The sequence below is a fragment of the Plectropomus leopardus genome, chromosome 4, assembly GCF_026936395.1.
Source record: "Plectropomus leopardus strain MGB_pleo_1.0 chromosome 4, ASM2693639v1, whole genome shotgun sequence".
Lineage (NCBI taxonomy): Eukaryota > Metazoa > Chordata > Actinopteri > Perciformes > Serranidae > Plectropomus > Plectropomus leopardus.
Genome location: NC_142179.1, coordinates 31,585,246 through 31,606,754, shown reverse-complemented (window position 1 = coordinate 31,606,754; position 21,509 = coordinate 31,585,246). Strand labels below are relative to the sequence as shown.

Sequence of the window (21,509 nt, the reverse complement as noted above, 5' to 3'; positions counted from 1 at the left end):
TTAAATTGATGCTATATAACCAGAGAAAAAGGACAGTGGCATTCAGTTGTGCTCAATAAGAAGAAAACCTACAACCACCAGAAATCACTGCACCACACCAGACCAATAAATGCTCCTGTTAGTGGATGACATAATGCAGGCTTGAGCATTTTGACACAGGAAATTTGGTAGCCAGCTGGTGACAAAGGACATTCTGTTACAGTAAAAAAGAACGATAAAACGTGTCTAAAAACATTTGAGGCAAAAACAAAGCGATCAGTAACAAATTCTTCGTTTTATTCACTTTTTTTTGGCCTCCATTTACAGAATACAGCATGTACGCCAGCCGCTTTCTGTTCACAAACTCTCGTAATATAGCTAAACCGTACACTAAAATATGTTTATAAAGACATTTTAGGAAAGAAATAGGTAACACAGTAACAGAATCTAGGTTGATATTTGATCAGTACTGCTTACCATTTGATCGGAGTTTAATCTTAGTTTCTCTATCTCTCGTTACTCTTTCTGTCCAAGGTTGTGGGCATATGAAAAAAGTACTACTGTAGTTCAAGCAACAGCTCTAAAGCAGAGATGAGAAGGGAGAAATGGGGGCTGATAAGATGGAGGGATGTTTACCACAGTTAATTTACACATACCACCTACATTGTTATGATACAAAGCTGGTTGAAAATGGGCAAAGTATTTGCCTAAGTAATTGCTTCTGTGAGAACTCTCCAGAGTTGTAAAAAACTGTGTCAGACTCCTATGAAGTGCTGTGCCATGTTTCGACATCTGGTAAGCCTTAACATGGATCATGTTGCTCAAACTGAATTTCTTGGCTTGAATTTCATGTCTCACATTAAGCAACAAGCTTACACCAAGGCAGCCCCTCTGCATTGTTATAACCCAGGGCTCATTTCAGTCTCAAATACCGCTGTCAAAACCTGCTAGGACAGTTGGAATCTCTAGTACACAAGGAAGCACAATGATATCCCACACTGCTATCTGTCTGGATGTGTCAATTCATGTCAGTAAGGTCAGATACTGCTCAGCTTTGGTGATCAGGCATTGCTATCTGAGAGGAAAATAATTTCACCAACACCACAAAAGAAAGAGAGAGAGAGAGAGAGAGAGAGAGGAAGAAAATAAATCTTGAGATATCCGATGAGGTAAAAAACTTGCAAGTCATAAACATAGTAATCTTTCCAATGGCTACCTTCCATCCAAAATTATGTGACTGCAGCTTTGGAGTCCATCTTACACTGATTTACAGTTTACACACTCAGCCATGAAGCTGCACTTTCCATACTACATGCAACCACACGTTGCAGATGCATGTCTGGACTGTGTTATTAAGTCAGGTACAGATGGAGAACTGATACAGAGAAGCCTGCCGCTGTGCTGAGAACATTTATTTTCTCTTCCCGTTGCTCTTTTCTCTGTTTCTTCTTTCCTTTATCGCCTTCTCCCACCATCTCTTTCTTGTTCTCTCTCAGCCTGCCTCTCTCATGACCTCCTGCATCTTCACTGCAAACACAAAATGCAGAGAAACAATGCCAAAACTGCTCTACCTATTGATGTAGACAATATGTAGAGATGAAAGTGTGCACGGTGGTAATACTGGGGTTGCTATGGAAACCCCCTCTCCATTGCCACTAACAAATCTGTTCATCCGACATTGATGTGAGACAGTTGGGCGAGCAACAGCAAAAAAAGGAGTAAGGAACAAACTGCTTTTCAGTCTGCATATTACATAACAGCAACTTTCTCATTTAGGTGATGCACTTCATTCAAAGGCGATGAGTTGGAGGCAAATGGGCAACCAAAGTAGCTTTAAATGGAGACCTTTCTCAACCTTACCTACAATTCCCATGATTCCACAGGATCTGGTCAAAATTCTTGCCTGAGGACTACAATTAGTGGCCAAGCCCTGCTCGTGCTCCATTTAAGTTTGTATTTAGCAGAAAAGGCTCCCTTAGACGCTCAAGTGCTTCAGAGTGGAAAGCGTGTGTATCTGCTTTTGAGCGCATTAGTGAGTATGACGATGATGTGTGTGTGTGTTTAGTAAGAGTGTAGTTTGTTTCAGCATCACCTTGAGTGCCAGCTCTCTTTACCCAGGCAACTCACGTCCTCACTCAGACACAAACGAAACCAGAAACTCAAGCAACAGTAAGAGCCTGCCAGAGAGAAAGAGATAGAGAGGCAAGAATAGGCAGAGAGAGGAAGAGATAAAGATAAAGAGAAGGGGGGCACAGAGAAAAGCTGATGGGGGGCAGTGGACAACATTTCCTATTTCCTGTTTGGCAGTTTTAGTTGCTCACCTGAGCCTGAAAGGCTGAAAAACAAGCTTAAGTTGTCAGGGCGGTGTTGTGCTTTCACCACAGATTCCAGCGTACAGTTGATTCCTAACATGCTACATTTGACTGGGATTTCACCAAGAAAATGTGCATCAACAGAGGAAAGGAGGGAAGGAAATGCAAGTGACCAGGGAGCAGAAATGGATGGAATAATATAGTGGGTGAAGGAGTAAAGGGGAGGAAGGATAGAGAGAAGGAGGAAATCGTGACTGAGTGGATAAGAGCAGTGAATGTTGTGCGGTGGATGGGACAGCTTTCACGGTAAATAGTCCACAGAGATGCATAGATCATGTCAGGGCAACTCGACAGTAATAAGAGAGGAAATAATGGGGAAAAAAAGCCATCTACAATCTTCCAGAAAAAAAACTGAGGCACTGCAGCACAGGCTAAATGATGTATTCGACAGTTTGGGATGGGGGTTTGGAGGTTGGGTGTCCAAGCCTTCGGGAATAAGCCTAGATAATCCTGTGGACTGCTGGTGTGTGTGTGTGTGAGGGGGGTTAATAGAGATATGGCAGTGACTGGAACGAGGACTGAAGATAGAGGCCTTACTGAAGCAGATGTGGGGTAAAGGGGGGTGGGGGTGGTGGTAGAGACTGATTGGGGCCTGAGCCTGCAGCCTGGATGATGGAATACAGCTTTAACACACGCACATACACAGACTAAAGCTGCACTAAAGCCTGTTCTTTCATTTTTGGTTTACAGTGTGACTTCACCCCCACTTCTGAGCCTAACTCCACACACAGCATAATTTTGAGAAATGTTAAAAAAGTGGGCAAAAAGCTAAGAAATAGGGGAAACATGTATGACGGAGAAGTTGATTAGAGGCCTTTAACAATCTTTTTTTTTATATACATTTCATGACGTAGATAACTCCCGATTGGTCGACTTTATGTCTGCACTGGCATGCAAGTTTTAGGGCTGATTTAAAAGAGCAGACGTGTTGAGTCATTTCAAACCAAGCGGCAACCTCCAGGGCTGAAAAATGAAGCCAACAAGGAAGTGGCAAAAACTGTAGTTCTTTAAATGGCGACTTGAGGCTCGCTCCAGAAATGAGTAAATCCCCATTGATTCCCCCCATGATTCCTACCAGTTTGTCTGCCAATACTGTCCTCAGTCAGTCTTCATGGCTGTCATTTTTGTCATTTCGTTCACGACTCAAAAAACATTTAAGTGTGCAGAAACTCTTTAAAGCGGCTGGAACCAATAGTCAATATTTTTTGCCGATAACAAAACCTAAATACAGAGCTATTTTGCTACCAGAACGTGGTGCAGGTATTTGATGTTGATGCGGTGTGCATGGGGGAATAATAAGAGCAAAACTCTGCAGTTAAAGGATTTAGGAGGTGCTGGCAATGGATTAACATGTCCATTGACGGATAGACTGATTGATAAAAGGCCACAGGTTCAAAAATATATCATACACTGCCCTCATGAACAGCCTGTATTATCCACATTCCTATTCTCAAATGAATGACCTGTGATAGGATGTAATAAGAGTCTGTGTTTTTTTGTCTCAGTGGTAATTTGTTGTGTTTTTTAAAACTCTTTGTTTTGTCTCTAGAGGTCCTCCTGCTTTAGTTGCTCTGCTTTTGTTTTGTCTCCCTGTGTGTTAATTGGACTAAAAGCTTTCACCTGAGTTCATTTGTTGTTTTTTACACCTGTGCCTCCACATAGCCCCGGTACTGGCCAAACACCCACACAGGGGCCACTTACTGTGCCTAATCTGACCTCTCCTCAGGACTGTGTGGGTTCTCTGACTTTACTGTTGTTGTACCTATAGAAACCAGTAATCCCCACCATAGCTCCATCCAAGGCATTGAGCTGTGTGGGTGTGCAGGACCTTTAAGTTGCTCTGGCTGTTTCTGCTTGGGTCATTCTGCTAACACCAGGAGAGAGTGAGTATTTATAGAAGCAATATTTTTGTAAATCAACAGCAAAGGTGGGGAGTGTTGATGCAAAAGCTTCGCAACTCTATAAAACAAGATAAAATATGAGGAAATGTGCATGTTTTCTGGTTTTGTGTTGGCGGTATTTCCTCTATAATTCAGTCTAATTATAAGTGAAAAAAAACATCCTTAAGTCAACCTAGCTGCTGCACCACAGCCCCTAAACAAGTGCACCCTCCAGCTCCGGCTAGACTCTGCGTCTGGGATGCGTGATGACGGCCGTGATGGTGTTTGACGGCGGAGGGATTTCCTGTGTCTGGGTTGGTGTCAGCGCCCATCTCTCATTTAACGCTCCCTCCAGCCTCGTACCCCCCCCCTTTGTGAAAGGGCACGCTAAAGTGTGATGGATACTCTGGATTAACTCTCGCCTTGGAGGATGACAGTCTATGCTTTTCTCCACAGATACACGCACACATACACACTGGCACACACACATGGAGGATGCTGTGGTCAATTTTCTCAGGTAATATTATCTCTCTCTGCAGCACCCTGACAAACAACAGCACCTCTAATAGCCACATAATACCACCCTCATGGTAAAGGGCACAGTGCACTGTCCATTGTGTGTGTGTGTGTGTGTGTGTGTGTGAGAGAGAGAGAGAGAGAGTTTGTGTGCTTAAATGAGTTTGTGTGTGTGTGTGTTTGTGGACAGCTGTATGAATTAGGATTTGTGTGAGTGCGCTTATAGGAGTCAAATGAAAGGCAGTGAGGATGAGATGAGTTGCCCCCGCCGGCTTAAATGAACCCATCGTCAAATCAAACGCACATTAAAATCCAAAATACTATGATTATAGACCAGTCAAACAGATTGGCTGTGGATGCTGAAAAAAACACTCACTGCCAAAAAAGCGTTTCATGTTGCCCTCTTCCCACTCACTCTTCGCGCTCTCCTACATAAATAGCAGCTTACATCTTTCTCCTTAGACTGTTTATACTTCCTTGTCTCTTCCTCATCTCTTTCATGGCTGTTGTGCAGTCGCAGGGATGTTGTTAAAGTGCTGAGAATTTGACCTTTCTGCTCCTCTGCTTACTCGCTTACAAGGAGTGTGCAAATTCGATGTCGCATAGGATATAAGCATCAGTTAAATCCATAAAATATAATCTAAAGCATCATGCTTGCCTGATACATAAAGTAACTGTGAGTGATTTTATGCTGAGAGTAAAACCTCAGTGGAGGGACAGATGATTGGACGCCTGCCAGCACTGAACTCCTCTCTGCTCCATCTGACCCTCTCCTTCGAATGTATACAAGGACAGCAGTCCTCAGGGTGCATTTAGGCCCTCCTGTTTACAACAGTCTAGACTGTTTACGACCAATATTTCATCCACTGTTTACTAGTAACAGGACAGTGGCAAATTCTGGAAGGGGGTATTTTCCCCCCTTCACTAAGCCTGTGTTGTAGCTCCAGCGATGCCAGTCAGTGCGCCATTAATCTGCTTTTAATTAGATTAAAGCGTCTCTTGCAGAAACAGGAAGCAGCGCTCTTGTGCCTCGAACGGGGCCAAACAAAGGCTCCAATTGGCAAGTAAATCTCACTGCGCTTGCTCCGACTTCCCTGGAATCCTTCTTGTCTCATAATTATCACTTTGCTCCAACTGCTCAGGTTTTAGGGAGATGGGGGAGGCAAATGACATGGTTAATCATCTGAAGAGCCTGATGTTGGTGGCTACTGTGTATTCCCAGCACTCCCGGAGTTTTAGTTTTTCTTGGGTACGGAAAGTTTACACAACTTGAGAAACGGCTGATCAGTGCTATCGCACTGGGTGGAAGTCCTGTTAGGTTTGTGCACTGCCACAGAGGAAATGCTGGGAATTGGAGGCACACCATTATCCTTTACCAAACACAGGTGGATAAATGCTGCAATGCATCAATGTACACACAAACACACACACTAATCTGCAAGGACTTCATTCCACTAATGATGAGTAGAGCAGCCACTCTCAACGAGACCTCCTAGGAATAGCATTATTATGCAAACCTCTTTGTATTTCCAACAAAACACAAGGTGGTCCCACTTAAATAAACCTCTCGCTCCCTTCATTTATTTTTTACTCCTCCTAGCCTTATTATCACTCCTTTTCATCACTGCCTGTGTGAAACGGCTCATGAGAGGATGGTGGCAAGTTGAAAGGGGGGGACTGCAGTTGCTGAAACGTCAGCTGCAAGCCGCTGGCTATCCACATAATTAGTCCCTTTTTTCGGTGTTGTGCTTTGTTTTATTATCAACATGAAAGGAGGGAAAGTGACTGGCATGTGAGGAGTGTCTGGTTAGCTGTGGCCAGCTGAGCAGGCTCAGTGGCACACCCAAAAATTGGTGTGGCAGTGCAGGATTGGGTTCTAATCTCAGGTGAGGAGATGGGGGAGGGGTGAATGTTTAGCATCTGGAGCTTTTAACATGTTGGCATATGTATTTAACACATGACATCATACTTTACAGACAAATATGCACACTGTGGCCATGCTGTGTGACCAAGGTAACTGAGGTACTGCCAAACCTTTAAATTTTACTCAGAACTGTTTTCTAAACACGTCGGTCTTTCTCCATGTAAAGAAAAAGCTATGCGTCCCTCCACCATCAACCCACTCTATGGAGTGCCAAAAAGAAAAATAGGTCCAGGTGCTTCAAATGACATGTAGGTAAGATGCCTTTACACTTGACAATTCTAGCAATTCTGGATCAGATTACCACCACACATTCACTTCATGGCTTCTGTACAACCACAACTTTCAAAATCAACTTGCTTTCCTTCTGTTGCTTTAATGTGACAGTAAGAAAGATGACAGACTTTAGCATCATTTTAGCTTTCATTACCAGAGGGGCAACTTTACAGGCTGCACAACGGCGTACTCTACCATTAATACGCTGGCATATTTTAACCCCTAAAATGGAGATTTTGAAAAAGCAGCTGACACAGTAACATGACACAGACACCAACGTTTGTTTCCTGATTGGGACTCATCGTACCACATTTACTTTAGATCTACTCCCAATGTATGATTTCCGCCGCCCACACAGTTCCATCATCAGTTCAAGCAAAGAAATCTCTGGTGTTATTTTTTACCATTTTGCTCTGTAGTCTTTTCTACAACTAAGCAACCAATCACAGATCTGCTTCCTGTTTACATCTGCACACGCACACCATGTGTACGCAAATGATCATATATGCCTTTTCAGGCATGTTAGTATGGATGGATATTATTTCTGAAAGTGCTAAAACATGCTTGTACGGAAAACACTTTCATTTTTAAAATGCTGTTTTGTTTGCGTGGAAAGCCCGAGATGCATGAAGGGAGTGTAAATCCTGTAATATAGCATCTGTGATTTGACTCACAGCCATCAATTATCTCCTGTTGCCACTTCGGGCATCCCTGTAAAAAGTTGTTTATTGCAGGAAACTGTATTACAAACTGGGTAGAAATTCCAGAGGAGCATGATTATGTCTAATGTTTTGGTTCTAGGTTCTTGTTTATATTTATTTATCCTTTATTTAACTAGCAGGTCTCCTGAGATACAGTCTCTCTTTTTGGTCTCTGTTTGTTTGTATCCATTTAGTGTTGCCTCTCCATATGAAGGTTACGGCAGAAAATGGAATGGAAATATATGAAACCAATTAGTCGCTCTTCACACCTCGTGATACACTGGCCTCCTTTTCTTGGAGGACAGACTTCCCTCTGGCGTGACAGCATCCAGTAAAATAAACTGTAGAGGTGATGCAACACACTGTATATTTGGCATAAGGAAGGCGTAATGCTGAGAGAAATGTGATGACTGAGGCTACAGAAAGACGGAGATTGATGTAAGGTGCCAGACAGTCTGGATCTAACCTTGTGTTGAGTGGACACTATGTGTCATGATAGAAGCTGAAAGTGAGAAAGTGTGTGAATGTGCGTTAGCATGTGTCGTATGAGTGCTGTATGTTTGTCTGCATGCTTTTTGTTTGTGTGCATGCTCTGTGTATGCAGTAAGACATTCGGGGTGCAGACATTCACGAGGCAGCCGTTGCCATTTGGGCTCTCACTTTGCTGTGAAATGTGACAGCAGGAAGTGAGGAAGAGGAGGTGACGGAGAGACGCAACTGAGTGGTGTGTTTATTCTGAACGGAAGAGTAAGTGATTCAACGATGTGGACAACACGCTGCAAGTTAGTATGAACTCAGCAAGGCCAGGGGTCACTATTATCTGGGTGTTGAATTCCACAGCCATGAAAATGGGGGACGCCTCTGAAATGCCGCTGCTTGGATTTCTGGATGGAGGGTAAATTATTCATGATATTCTGCTTAAACTTTGGATGTAAAGTAGACGCAGAACAGACCAAAACTTCCCCTCCCTTTGGGATCGTGCCGCTCAGAAGCAAACTTGGCAGCAGTTAATGACGCAAAGATGCTTTATCTTGAAAAATGGATCCGCTTGAACATATTTGCTCACTGCGGCAGGACGTTCGTCGTGCCTCCGGGCAAGACGACTGTTTTTCTTGCCGCAGCTTACGAGCCATGGAGATATTACAGCGAGGATTAGAAGAAACAGATTCATGCCACAGAGCCATTAAGTGAAATATTTCTCCTCCACAACAGCAATGAGGAAAAACAATGAAAGTGTAGCTCTGTCTTCCTTAATTCAATTGAGCCCCTGACTTTTCAGACTTCAAGAGCCGTGATGCATCAGAGACGGAGATGATTCTGATAGCAAAAACAGCCAGTGTTCATTACACCACAAATAAAGGCCTCCAGTGGGATGATATCAAAGAGGGTTATACAACGCAATACATAACAGACTGTACCAGTGTTGTTTGTCAATGCTAAGACCTCTCCACAAATTAAATGCTCAGCTTGCAAGACAAAGCAGTGAGACGCGTTACACAGTTGTCGTCTTGGTAAACGCTACAGTTTTATCAATTGCCCAGAGTGTGCAAGGCGAACAGAGCACAATAAATCTCCCAGGGATGGAGAGAGCACTGAAGTGGCAGAGAGCGAGAGAAATGAGAAATGGTGAGAGAGGAAGGAGGAGAAAGAGAGAGAGCAAAAGGGCAAAGTCATGGAAAGCACCGATGCTTTTCAAACACAAGGCCTTTATTGCTTCGTCAGATTGCCCTTGTTGTCAGATATGACTAATTAGCGCTACCTAATGCAGTTGTGATCAATCAGCCTCACTGGAAACTACAAGCAGTTTGACAAAAAGATCCATCATGGTGGGAATAAGCTCTGCCAGAGGAGACAGCACTCACCCACAAAGTTTCCAATTATTTCCTCATATTAAAAATATACTGGTGGTGCTGGCCAAGAGGTAGAAGGTGAAAGGCAATCAGGAGTTCACTGATGTGGATTTTTTTTAAGCTGGCACCGTACGCATGTTTTTGATTAATATTACTTACACTGAGGGTTGGTTGATATATGAACTCCACATGGTCAGAAAGGAACTTTTCTACCCACAACCTGCATTTAAATTTTATTACAGGACTAGCTACACGGAACTAGGGATGGCAATATTGGTTATTTGTTCAGACTTAGTAAAAATTCACAGACCTGTTAGCATGACAGTAGACTCTTAGAGCCAATTAATGATCGGGCATCCAAGTGGCTGCACGGGCCCGTGTGACATAAATTTGATCATCTGCCCTATTGTAGTACAGTGCTGTGCAAAAGTCTTAGGCCTGAAGAGGTCAAAGAGATCCAGCAACACTTGTAGTTTAGAGAACAACTTTTTTTATAAAGTCAACAAGTTTTTATAAAGTCTTTGACCTCTTCAAGACTTCATTCATTCTCATGCACCTTGGAAGTTGGTGAAGGTGTGCCAGAAACACAGAAACACCCACTCTACTTCAAAAGTTTTGGTGCATATATATATATATATATATATATATATATATATATATATATATATATATATATATATATATATATATATATATATATCAATGTATTTTATTGAGATACAAATAAAACAGAAAACGTGTTCAATACATAACACCAAAAAAGTATGAACAATATGGCTCAAAATGGCCTCTTCAGACTGAAGTCAATATTTAGTGTGAAACATGGAATCGTAAAACCTTGACAAAAAGCAGCCCAAACAATGTTTTGAATGCAACCTGGTGTAAATACAACAGAGCATTAGAATTGTAAATCTCATACCGTCTGTTCAAGTGAGTTCAAGAAATGCTAAGTGGAAAGGGAGGTCTCACTAAATACTTGTATCTTAAAGAGACTACTGAGAAATAAATACGAATGGTCATTATAGCCTTGCTAAAATAAAGTTTAAGGTGGTCTAAGATCTTCTGCAAAGTACTGTATGTGGATGTATGTAAATTAAGGCTAAAATGATTCCTTGAGAAAGTCGAGTAACTCGATGACAAAAGCTGCATACAGCAGCAAGTGCTGGGGTTTGCACTGGTTGACTTTGAGATGCTACAGCTGCTAACTGAAGGTCTGTCTCAGGAGCTGGTGTCCGCTAATGCCTTTATTATGAACGTGTCACACATGCATGCACACACAAGGCCTCCTTATATTCTGTTCACAATCAGTAGAATACTCTATTTTTTAAAAAAATTATTAGCTGCTGCCCTAATTTATCTGTACGTAACTGTATATCACAGCTGTCCACATTGGTACAGAAGCATGATTAAGCCTTTAGTCTCATTTACAAAAAAAGATAATACATTTTGAAAGTCATGGCACTTGAGTGCACCCTTTAGTCTGACCTCACTGAATAAAAAAAAGGGTGCGTGCAGTTGGCGACACATGCGTAAGAGACGACAAACAAATAGTATCTTAACCCATCTGAGACAGCTTTTACGAGCTCAGCTGTCCGTGCGCACATCTAGAACAAAGGCCAAAGCCCACCTCCCTCATCCGGCAGGTTAAACGATTCCTGTCTTGGTTTCTGCGTGATCTGAGCACTTGTACTCCATTACTTTGGTTGCTGGAGCTCATTGAAAACACACCCACATGCTCAGAGAGGATGTGAGATTCTTTTTGCTCTGCTGCATCATGACACCGCACTGACAATACATTGGAGAGAGATGAGTGCAGCAGATGAAGAGGGAAGCTAAGGGAAGGGATGAAGGCTGCATAAAAGGTAAAAGCTAATTAATTTTAGACACTGTGTTTCACTCAGAACAACCAACAACTGTTTCTGTATTCTCTCAACCTCCTCAGATTGGAGGAAACCTCAGCAAAAGGAAGCCTATCATTTTTAGTTCTCACTGAAGCTTTTTTTGAACCTCCACTCTAAGAAGTAAAAGGAGGAAAGAAGTGCAGACAGTCATCACACATCACGCCGCTCCTCCCTCCTCTCTCTCCTCACCTGACCTTTCTCCAATCTAAAGGTTTACGCCGTGGTTTCAATTAACTGCTGGGAAAATGTTTCATCATCTCAGGGGCTGCTGCACTCACCGGCTCTTTAATGAAATGCGTCTTTTCACACTTCTTAATTACTTTTGTTACAGCCGCCCCTCTCTCGTTCTCTGCCTCTGTTCTGGGCGGCATGAATAATGGACTTCTCGGCTGATGTATGGGCCTGCAACAGGTCTCCTTTCTGGAGCAACTGCATGGACAAAATAACTCACTTAATCAATTAGGGTGGACAAAGTGGCCACGCAATTAACTGGAAGGACGAATAACAACAACTGAGAATCTGTCGAGACGGGTTCACTCAAACAACCGCATTGATTTATGAGATATAGTCAATAAATGCAAAAATGCAGGAAAAGATGTTTGGTTTATGATAGACATTTTTGGCTCTGTCTGCATGTGTGTCTGGGTTAATGCCTGTACGCATTCAACCTAAATCACGTTGATACTCGATTTTTACTTTTAAAAAACAGTTATTTCATTTTTTCACTATCTTTGTGTGGGACCAGTGATTCCTTAAACCTCATAGCAGCAAAGTTTTTCTCAGCTCCTTTTCAAACTAACACTATTTGGCTAAGGTTAGGAAAAGATAAAAGAGGCCATGGTTAAAAGAAACTACTAACAAGAAATCAGTGTTGCATTTGGTAGGTTGTGAACCACAATCTGGAGCTTTTGCAGAGGTATTTATATTAATTTAACACTACTTTCACTTTTGCTTTTGAGAGAAGACATTCATTATTCACAGCCTGCCTCACACAGCCTTAAAGTAAAAGGTCAACATTTGGAGAAAATTTGATTATTATTTCGACCATTTGCTTTTGCCAAGTTAGGTCAGTGGTTATTTGGGAAGCTCAAAGTGAGGACATGAAGTGACTACCAAACCGCCTGTAAAATAACAAATTGAAGATTTAAAAAGTGTTTTTGCACAGACAGAACAAACAAGATCTGAAGTGCTAATTAGTGACCCGTAGAGGTGGTCGACATTTTTCTTGACAGAAGCCAGGCAAGGTCTATCAACTTGCTTCCGTCTTGATCCTAAGCTAAGCTAACTGTTGCCCAGCTGCAGCTTCATATATACTTGAAAGACATGAAAGTTTTATAAATCTTTTCATCTGAGACCCCCATTCACACCTTGAATTAAAAGTCCTTTTTGATAATTGAGTTGCAATCGGATTACGCTTGACCACATTAAAGTACAGGTATAAATGCACGCAAAATGCATTGAGGAAAGCCAAACTACTAGGTTAGGGTTTTCTGTGACCACATTGAACTCAAATGTATATGCAATTGCGTTTTCAATCCACATACAGCGACTACAATGGTGGAAATATGTAATCTGTATGTAACAATTGTTCCTAACCAGCGAGGTAGCAGCGTCTCTCCCTCACCTGGCTCTGAAGCTGTCTGGCCATGCTGTGGTCTCTCTCATCTGATGCTCACACTGCTGATATTTCTCTTTTATCTGTAATGTATTCTTCATGTCGATCACTGTCTTTACAATCGTGTAGGCCTGTTCCATCTTCCTTACCATCACTGCCGCCTTCTAAGTCTTCCTGACTGACTGACGTACAGTATATAGCAAAGAAATATATGGACCAAGATTTTTTTTTTATATCTGTTTTATTTTTTTGCCAGTGTTTTCTCTGAAATTCTGACTGCAGAAAATATCATGATGTGCAGTGTTTGTAATTGTATTTAGCCTGCAGAGGCAGGGCTCCTTTAGACTGTCTCTACTTGGTATAACTGGACAGAGAAATAAGATCTCAAATGCATCTCAGTGTGGACAATAGAGTCACATATTAATACCAGGTGGAAATATAATTGCATTAAATCATATCTAGATATAATCTGGCTACAGGATGCATTTTGGTGGTTTTTAAAAAGGTTTAAAGCTGTGCAAGAATGTGAAGTACATTTACAAAAATGTTGTGCTTTTTCTTTAAGGAGCTGCAAAAAAAAATTATATATATATATATATATATATATATATATATATATATATATATATATATATATATATATATATATATATATATATAAAACATATAACAACGGATCAAATGTATAGATGTATGGTAAAGGGGCCACTCACTCATAGTGACAAACCTCCAGAGAAACGTCATCCAACTCACCAGTTCCCCTCAGCTCTATGGAGTGTTTAAATGTCTTACGCCTTTTAAGCTCGTTTTTGTTTTACAGGTATCAAAAGTATTATTTCGGTTCACGCTCACTGTTCTGATAAGCTTCAGTCCAGTCACAGCGGGCCGTTACACACTACCTGCCCAGCACAAAACAGCCCACAGACACAGGTGGGGACTAGCTGGTGAACATAATGGAGGATTTATCAAGTGACAGATATCTTTTTCAGGAGATGTTGGATTATATAAAGTGTTATATATTCATAAGGTTGCCAGAAACACAACTCCAAATGAATTCTGGTGTTGCCCTGTGCCTGCTGGATGTGTAAATAAGCAAGTGTCTGTTCGTTCTCCGTAACTTAATAAGGTGATGATATGTCAATATTGTGTTTACAGCCTATTCATCTGTGCTCACGTGGCCATAAAATCTATTAACACAGCTTTGGAAAAATTCAAAACACTCTTCAGAACAACTGGCTTCAAACATGAAGACATGTTTAAAATAGCCATGAGACTTACAGTACCCATCAGGCCTTGTTTTCTTTTCTTCCTCTCTCTTTCTTTTTCCTTTTCATACACACACATCCACACACAAACACAAAGATTAATCATTGCTCACTGCCAGGTCCAGCCTGGTCCCGGCGTTGACCTCCCTCTGTCTGACATCAGATCAGCACCGGGATACACATGTAATCTCCCATATCTCCCTCAGCCATCGCCACCAAATGAGCGCTCGTCTCTCTATCTCTCTTTGCAAACTCTTTACAGATGACCAGGGTTCATTGTGGTGGCATGGGGTGGAGGACGTGAACACCCACAAACATACATTTTCATAGACAAACAAACAAGGCACGCAATTGACTTTTATTGTCTCGCAGTCACCAGCACTTTCACCTCCGATGTTTCCTGGAGAGGAAAAAGTGATAAATGCGCTTTAAAAGTCAATGTGGGTTTCGCTCCAGTGATTAAGCTTATTATCCATGCACCTCACTGTTGTTATGCGCTTGTGTGTGGAGCTAATAAACGTCAAATATGATTTGTCTGTCTGCGAGCAAGAAAATGCCGAGCACTCTCTCTCTCTCTCTCTCTCCCCGATATGAACCCACACACACATTTCAACTGTGTTTGACATTTAGGCCTATAACAATAATTGCTTCCTCCGGAATTCAAAACTCCGAGGGGTGTTGTTAGCACATTGTGTAACGTAATCGCACCACAATTGTAACCGCTATAGATTCGCAGTCGCAGCATGCCAGCTTGGCATTTGCCCATAAAAACCCAGTGAGTGGAAAATATTAATTATCATCCTTGGAGCTCATCTGCTTTCCTTTACTTTAGGAGTGATAAAAAAAGAAAAAAAAATGCAAAATCGGCTTAACTTGGAAAAGCACAGCAATTAATTGTGATCTAGTTTAATGAGAGCCCACTTTGCCGTGTTAATGTGGCTAATTAACAGTCAAACAGGAAGTGGTATTGACTTTGAGTGCCTGCCACTAGACATTGATGAAGGTGCTGATGTGTAAATACTACATAAGGGTGTGTAACAAGTGTGGGCAAATTCCACAGACACCACTAGACAGATGGACGGCCTCAAACACGTACACCTTTCCACGCAGGAAGGTATTATACACACTCACACACAAGCAAATACACATTCTATTACCATCCAGATGCACTCATGTGTGCGCTGCATACTAATTTGCTTTTATGACTGTTACAACAGCCCGTCAGTGCCAAAACACAGAGGCAAAGAGAGGATGAGTGCACATACACATGCTTAGTCACACAGGATTGCCAGAGCCAGTCGTAGAGTCTGGGGACAAAGCTGCACTCTTCAAACCTCCACGTGGTAAGTTTGCCAAGTTCCCACAGCGCAGCTCACATGTTATAATATTTATAGATATGGCAGATAAGCGGGGAAAGTATAAAAGTGAGGTACAAAAATCAGGAGAGGAGAGGAGACAGTTACTATTCTCTGAATACGGTCAAGAAAAGCCCGCTACCTTGAACCCAACAGCAACGCATTCAGCTTTGCAAATAACAGCAAAACACCTCTTTCTATCCACCTTTGTGTGCTGCTGACATCCAATTTCTGCAACATTGTAGTGTTACAGAAATAAGTTCAATGCTGCAGATACAGCACTGTGGCTTGTAGGCTCAGATAGAGCTGGGAAATATGACGATATATCAGCAGGTTTTCTGCGCCATTTATACCAAGGTAAGCTGGGCTTCTATATGGCAGTACTGGATTTATATGACTTTTGAATCAACATGATGAAGTACCTTGATCTGTCAGAGATTTAAAGGACTAGATGAGCCATATGCAGGCATCCTTATCTACTTAGTTTATCTACTGTATAAACATAAATCAGAAGCATTTCCAGAAAGTTTGTCATGGTATATAAATCAATATCATAATAGCCCGAGCCTGAGCCCAACTGGGCACTAGTTTGGGCTGGGCCTGGCCTGGCTGTAACTCCTTAATATTAACCTGAGCTTGAGTTGGTTCAGGTACCCACCAGTTCACCTGTGGTTTTTTTTTTGGTTTTTTGAGAGAGAGCGAGAGAGAGAGAGAGAGAGCAGAAGAGTGACAGAACAAGAGAGCAATACAGTGGAAAACCAGGAGAGAGAGACAGAGTGTATCCTAGTGGGAAAAAAACACAGACAGAAAGAGAAAGAGAAAGAAAGAGAGAGGTGCTGCGAGGGGTGACTTGGTTGACTGTGAATGCTTCTGCCTCTCCAACAGTGGGAGAGATGTGCGTAGCACGGATAGCTCTGCACAGTCAAAGACAGAGCTCACACCGAGGGGCGCAGCTAGTTCTTCTGTGGAAGACACAGGGACGACAATAGATTATTGAAATAACAGAAGGAAGAGAAGGAGGAGAAATTGTGCCCTTAGCTTGTAATAAATTCTTTTATACTCAATTTTTAATTTTTTTTTTTTAAACAGTGGAAATTTGGGGTTTTATCTAGGCTCGGGCCAACACTACTGCTGTCATTCTGGCACGGGTCAGACTTTTTTGATATTTTGAGCCTGATCAAAGCTCTAATTCCAACCGAAAATTAATAATTATTTTCATGATGAGATACATTGTCATTTTTGGAATATGTTTATTTACTTTCTAGCAGAGAGTTGAGGTTAAGAGATTAAAACTGACAACATTCTCATGTTTGTATGGTAAAAAGGAAGCCAGTGCCAGCAAATGATTGGCTTTGCACAAAGACTGGAAATGGCTAGCCTTGCTTTATCCAAAATCCCCCCGTTTCCACCTCTAAATCAACATTTTAAACATCTTATCTTATTTATTTTTAAAAATTGGGGTGTAAAAAATAAAATGTCCTGCTTTATGGGGGATTATGTGCCAAACTCAGCTTTCTTATTTCAAAATAATTTGACACATACCCTCAAGCTTAAATTAAATGTGACAGAAGATGTTTTCCTAGGCTCAGTAATCACCAATGGATTTCAGCAGAGTACAACCCAACAGATAAAACAATGGATGCCTTTTTTTGTCTTTCGTGTCCCACTGCATTGTTTTATTTTTTTAAAAAAAAGGCAAACAAAGTTCATTCTCTCACAAGCTGCCAACAATCAACTGCCAAAATAAAGGCACAAAACGTTACCAGACTGTCTCTCTCAGTCAGAGACCTCCCACGCGCATGTTGACCTACACACCTGACTTGCCTAGAACCAAACCAATCACATGTCTTCCCTAGCCTCACTGTCCAAGATCTGACTCTTTTCTTTCTCTCCTCTCTTGCAGGATGGCATCTTAATGAGGGAAGTTATTTCCTCTGGGGTATTCTCACTCACGAGCGAAAGACATAACAGTGGGATGTTTCGCTTGACAGAGGCCTACCTTTTGATGGCTCTGAGCGCTTGGGCAGATCCAACGTATCGTAGTTTTTATCATTCTCACCGTTTTTCCTGCCTGGGTAGAGGAGAGAGGAGGGAAGACAAAGTCAGTGTCATATCCTAAAACAACTTGATAATAAAGGATGGTGTCGCTGACGCCAGGGTTAGACCGATATGAGTTCGGAAAGCTGATTGAAATATTTTGAGATTCGTAGCAGATAGCTTACATTCAGTGTCTCTAAATGTAGCCATGTTTACAGCACTCTTTTCATGGTTTAACTTTTCCATCTCTGAATGGTCATATCGATCTAATCCCGGTCTGCAAGACTCACCCACACAAAGCATGAATGTTTACATGTATACACAGTGCAGAGAGCTAGAAGCGTGATACAGTATATCCAAGCACACACAGAAATCCCACATTGTCCGCTGATGGCTAAAGAACAGAAGAAACTTCACAAAGATGAATTAGTATATACTGTATACTGAAAACACAGTATATGAGCTTAAGGCCACACACACACACACACGCACACACACACACACACATTACTGCATACACCTTCTTTCCATAACCACATACATAAATTTTCCTACTGTAACTTTGATGCAGTGTATGAGGGGAAATTAAGTAGGTGGGGTGTGTGGGTGTTTACAGATCTCATGCATATGGACATGCCCATGGGACATTACAGAGATACAGAGACAACAAGATGAACTTGACGACGGTGACATTTCTGGTCAGTGCGGATTTGCTCCTTGTCAAACATTCAAAAATACAGAACACCAACATTGATTTGCCGAGAGCAACTTAAACTAATAGTTTGATATTTTGAGAAATGTCATTACTTCTCTTTATATTGAGTTAGATAAATAGATCAATATCACTCACATATTGCTGTAAGCTAACTATTACACTCAAGAGAAAGCTTACCTTAGATTACAGACTGGAAACAGGGAGAGACACCCAGCGTGGCTCTGTGTTAAGCTTACAAAATATGGACAGAGCCAGGCTAGTTGTTTCCACTACATCCAGTCTTTATAGAAGCTAAGCTAACTGACCTCTGCATCTAGCTTCATACACAGACATGAGAGTGTTATCAAACCTCTCACCCAACTCTCAGCAAGTATTTCCCAAAATGTCAAACCATTTCTTCAGGACCAACGACTGAGGAACTATCTTTTTTTGGTTATAACAATGACAACCTCAACCTTTTGCTAGTTCTGTAAACTTCTATCTGGTTGGTTGATGTGATCATGTCTGTCCAAATTCTCATAGGCCGGACAGTCCCTGGTGTTAATTAAATAAGGCTGTGCGTCCAAAAAAGATTGTCTAATTGATTGGATGCTTGGTGACATTTTATAGTGTCAAGTATGTCAGGTTTTTCTCATCAGCCCTCGTTGGTGAGATGGACTCGCGTAACTCAGGTGGAAAAGCATTACAATGTGCAGTTCATTTTCAGATAATACATTGTGCATTCCCATTGCCTGAACACAGTTTACTTGCTCTGGGCAAATGTTTATGTTGCGCTCTGTGACAGGAAAAAAAAAAGCAGCTTTGGTAGACAAACAACACTACCAGATAGAGCGCACCAACCAATCCAAGAGTAAGCAGAATTTTAATCAGCCACCATTTTTTTCTGGTTGACTAGCCTTCCTGTTTTCAAGGAAACGCTCATATTTTAAGGACAGCGTATTGTTGTGCAAAATCTTTAATAATGGCAGCTTCAATACAAATCTGTTTCAGTACCAATAGTCCATATCATTCAAAGCCTCTATATATATACACACACACACACACACACACACACACACACACACACACACACACACACACACACACACACACACACACACACACACACACACACACAAACACACACACACACACACACATTTATAGGGTCTGCAGCAGAGCTTGACATTTATGCTTCAGCATAAAGGGATTGGTGAGGGAATCAGGTTTGGATACAATAAGTGGCCGTTTGTCAGAGCCGCTGACATCAGTTTTACCTGCAGTCTAAAAGGCTCTACACCTCAAATTGGACAAAATAGATTTCAGGTTTTAATTTTCATTTCTGCATCTCTGACTCATTTGATTAGTCAAGCTCTACTTTACATCCCAGAGGACTTACCTGTTTCGTCTGCCTTTACCTTTCACCTAACTAAAAGGACCGAGGAACAACTAATTCTAGCACACTGTGAATGCTGGGATGGGTGGAGTCTAAAACACTCAGGTAGGTACGGTGAGGGTATGCATGTGGAATGAGTGAAACACCCCAATTTTATCAAGTCCTTGCAACTTTCTTGGATTTTTTGGAGGACACCCAAGACTACTACTAACTATATTCTACAGTAAGGGGAGGGGGATGAGAGGGGGAGGAGGAGGAGGGGGGAGAGCTGAAGTGAGAAAGGGTTGAGGGGGGACACTCACCTTGATTAAACCATTCCTCTATAGTTAGCCAAGGAAGCAGCGGCAATGCCAAAAAACACAAAAGCAGGGAGAAGAGAGAAGAGGCATGGTGAAAAAGACGTGTGTGCGTGTGTCAGGAAGCTGTGTAATAGATGCAAATAGTTTTACACAAAAAGCAGTCATCTTTTACTGAATGGAGAAGGCAAAAGAGTGAAGGGGAAAAACAAAATAGAGAAAGGAGAGGGCAAAGAGAGAAAAAGGAAGTAATACTTTTGAGATAAAAAGAGGGTTAGATGGGAAGCCATTAGCAGTCCAGAGCTGTTCTCTGAGAAGCATGCTACAAAGAGTTCAGTGGGATGGCTTTTTAGAAAGAACGGGGGAGGGAGGAAGAAACAGTCAAATAGCAAGAAAAGTGTGAAATTTAAAAGAAAATAGGAAAAGATATGACAATCAGCTAGCAAATGAGAAAGAAAGAAAAGACTGAGAAAGAAAGGAATCAGCTACCATTGCCAGATAGGAGTCACAGTGAACATATACATAACAACAGCACAAACTGTCAGCGTTCGTATAAGTGCTTCATTTAAATCGCTGCCTGGGAAGAACAGAAATGTGCTCAAAGAGATGGAAATAACTGCCTGTTTATTAGCTAAAACAGAGCATGAACTGCTGAGCGCTTGTTGAGCATAATGGTATATTTAATACTGAATGTGACATTAAATTGAAGAGGAGGCCAAACTTAGCCTACTTAAGGTAACAAATTACCACGCATATTGCCGACAGTGTTGCTTAACCATCCGCCTCCATGCTCCTTTATAGCCGCATTTTATGTTTCTGTACCTGAGTCTCCTCTTTTTTCAAAGAACACCTTCAGGGTCTGCAGCAGTTAAACACATCTCATTATTCAAAGCGTGTGTGTGCATGTCTGAAAGTATTTACATGGTTAATTGGTGTGTTTATATATCTGTATACATGTAAGCTCCTGTGTTGCACTGACCCCTGAACCAGAGGATTCTGCGACGAGCCGGAGGGGTCGAGGGTCACTGGCTGGTAGTCACACCTCATTGGCTGACTGATTAATGGCAGCCATTAATGTTGTACAGCAGGGGGATAACGGTGCCGTTTAGCTAACAGCCTAAGAGAATGCTGATTAAGATGTCGCTAACACGTGCGTACGCGGCACATCTGTTACAGAGTCAATAACGACAAAAACCTTCTGACGCAGCAGACGGTGCCATGACACATCTATTACAGTGTGTCTATTACAAGTGTGCTGAACACAAACTTCTCATCATAGTCTCACATGTTTATGGCACATCAGCTTGTTAAAATGTAAAATTTAAAGGGACAGTATGGATTTTTTTCAAGTGGGGTTATACAAGGTACTTGTCTGTAGTGGGTGCATTACCTGCAGTAGATGGCGGTCAGCACAGCCCCAGTTTGGAGAGGAGTTTGGTGGCTTTGCTTTCTTCA

At 41.7% G+C, this 21,509-nt stretch overlaps 1 protein-coding gene across 8 annotated transcripts in view; it reads right to left on the bottom strand.

Moving 5' to 3' along the window:
• arvcfb (ARVCF delta catenin family member b) overlaps window positions 1-21,509 on the bottom strand; it is a 253,471-nt gene that overhangs the window by 26,919 nt on the left and 205,043 nt on the right. For 7 of the 8 annotated variants that reach the window (XM_088077113.1, XM_088077114.1, XM_088077115.1 and 4 more), the window contains 2 exons: window positions 20,061-20,078; window positions 17,631-17,702 (listed from right to left, as the gene is read on the bottom strand). In XM_088077113.1, the coding sequence (XP_087933239.1) occupies window positions 17,631-17,702; window positions 20,061-20,078 (90 nt within the window). The remainder of the gene's footprint in view (window positions 1-17,630; window positions 17,703-20,060; window positions 20,079-21,509) is intronic. The other variant, XM_088077117.1, reaches the window with a different exon arrangement.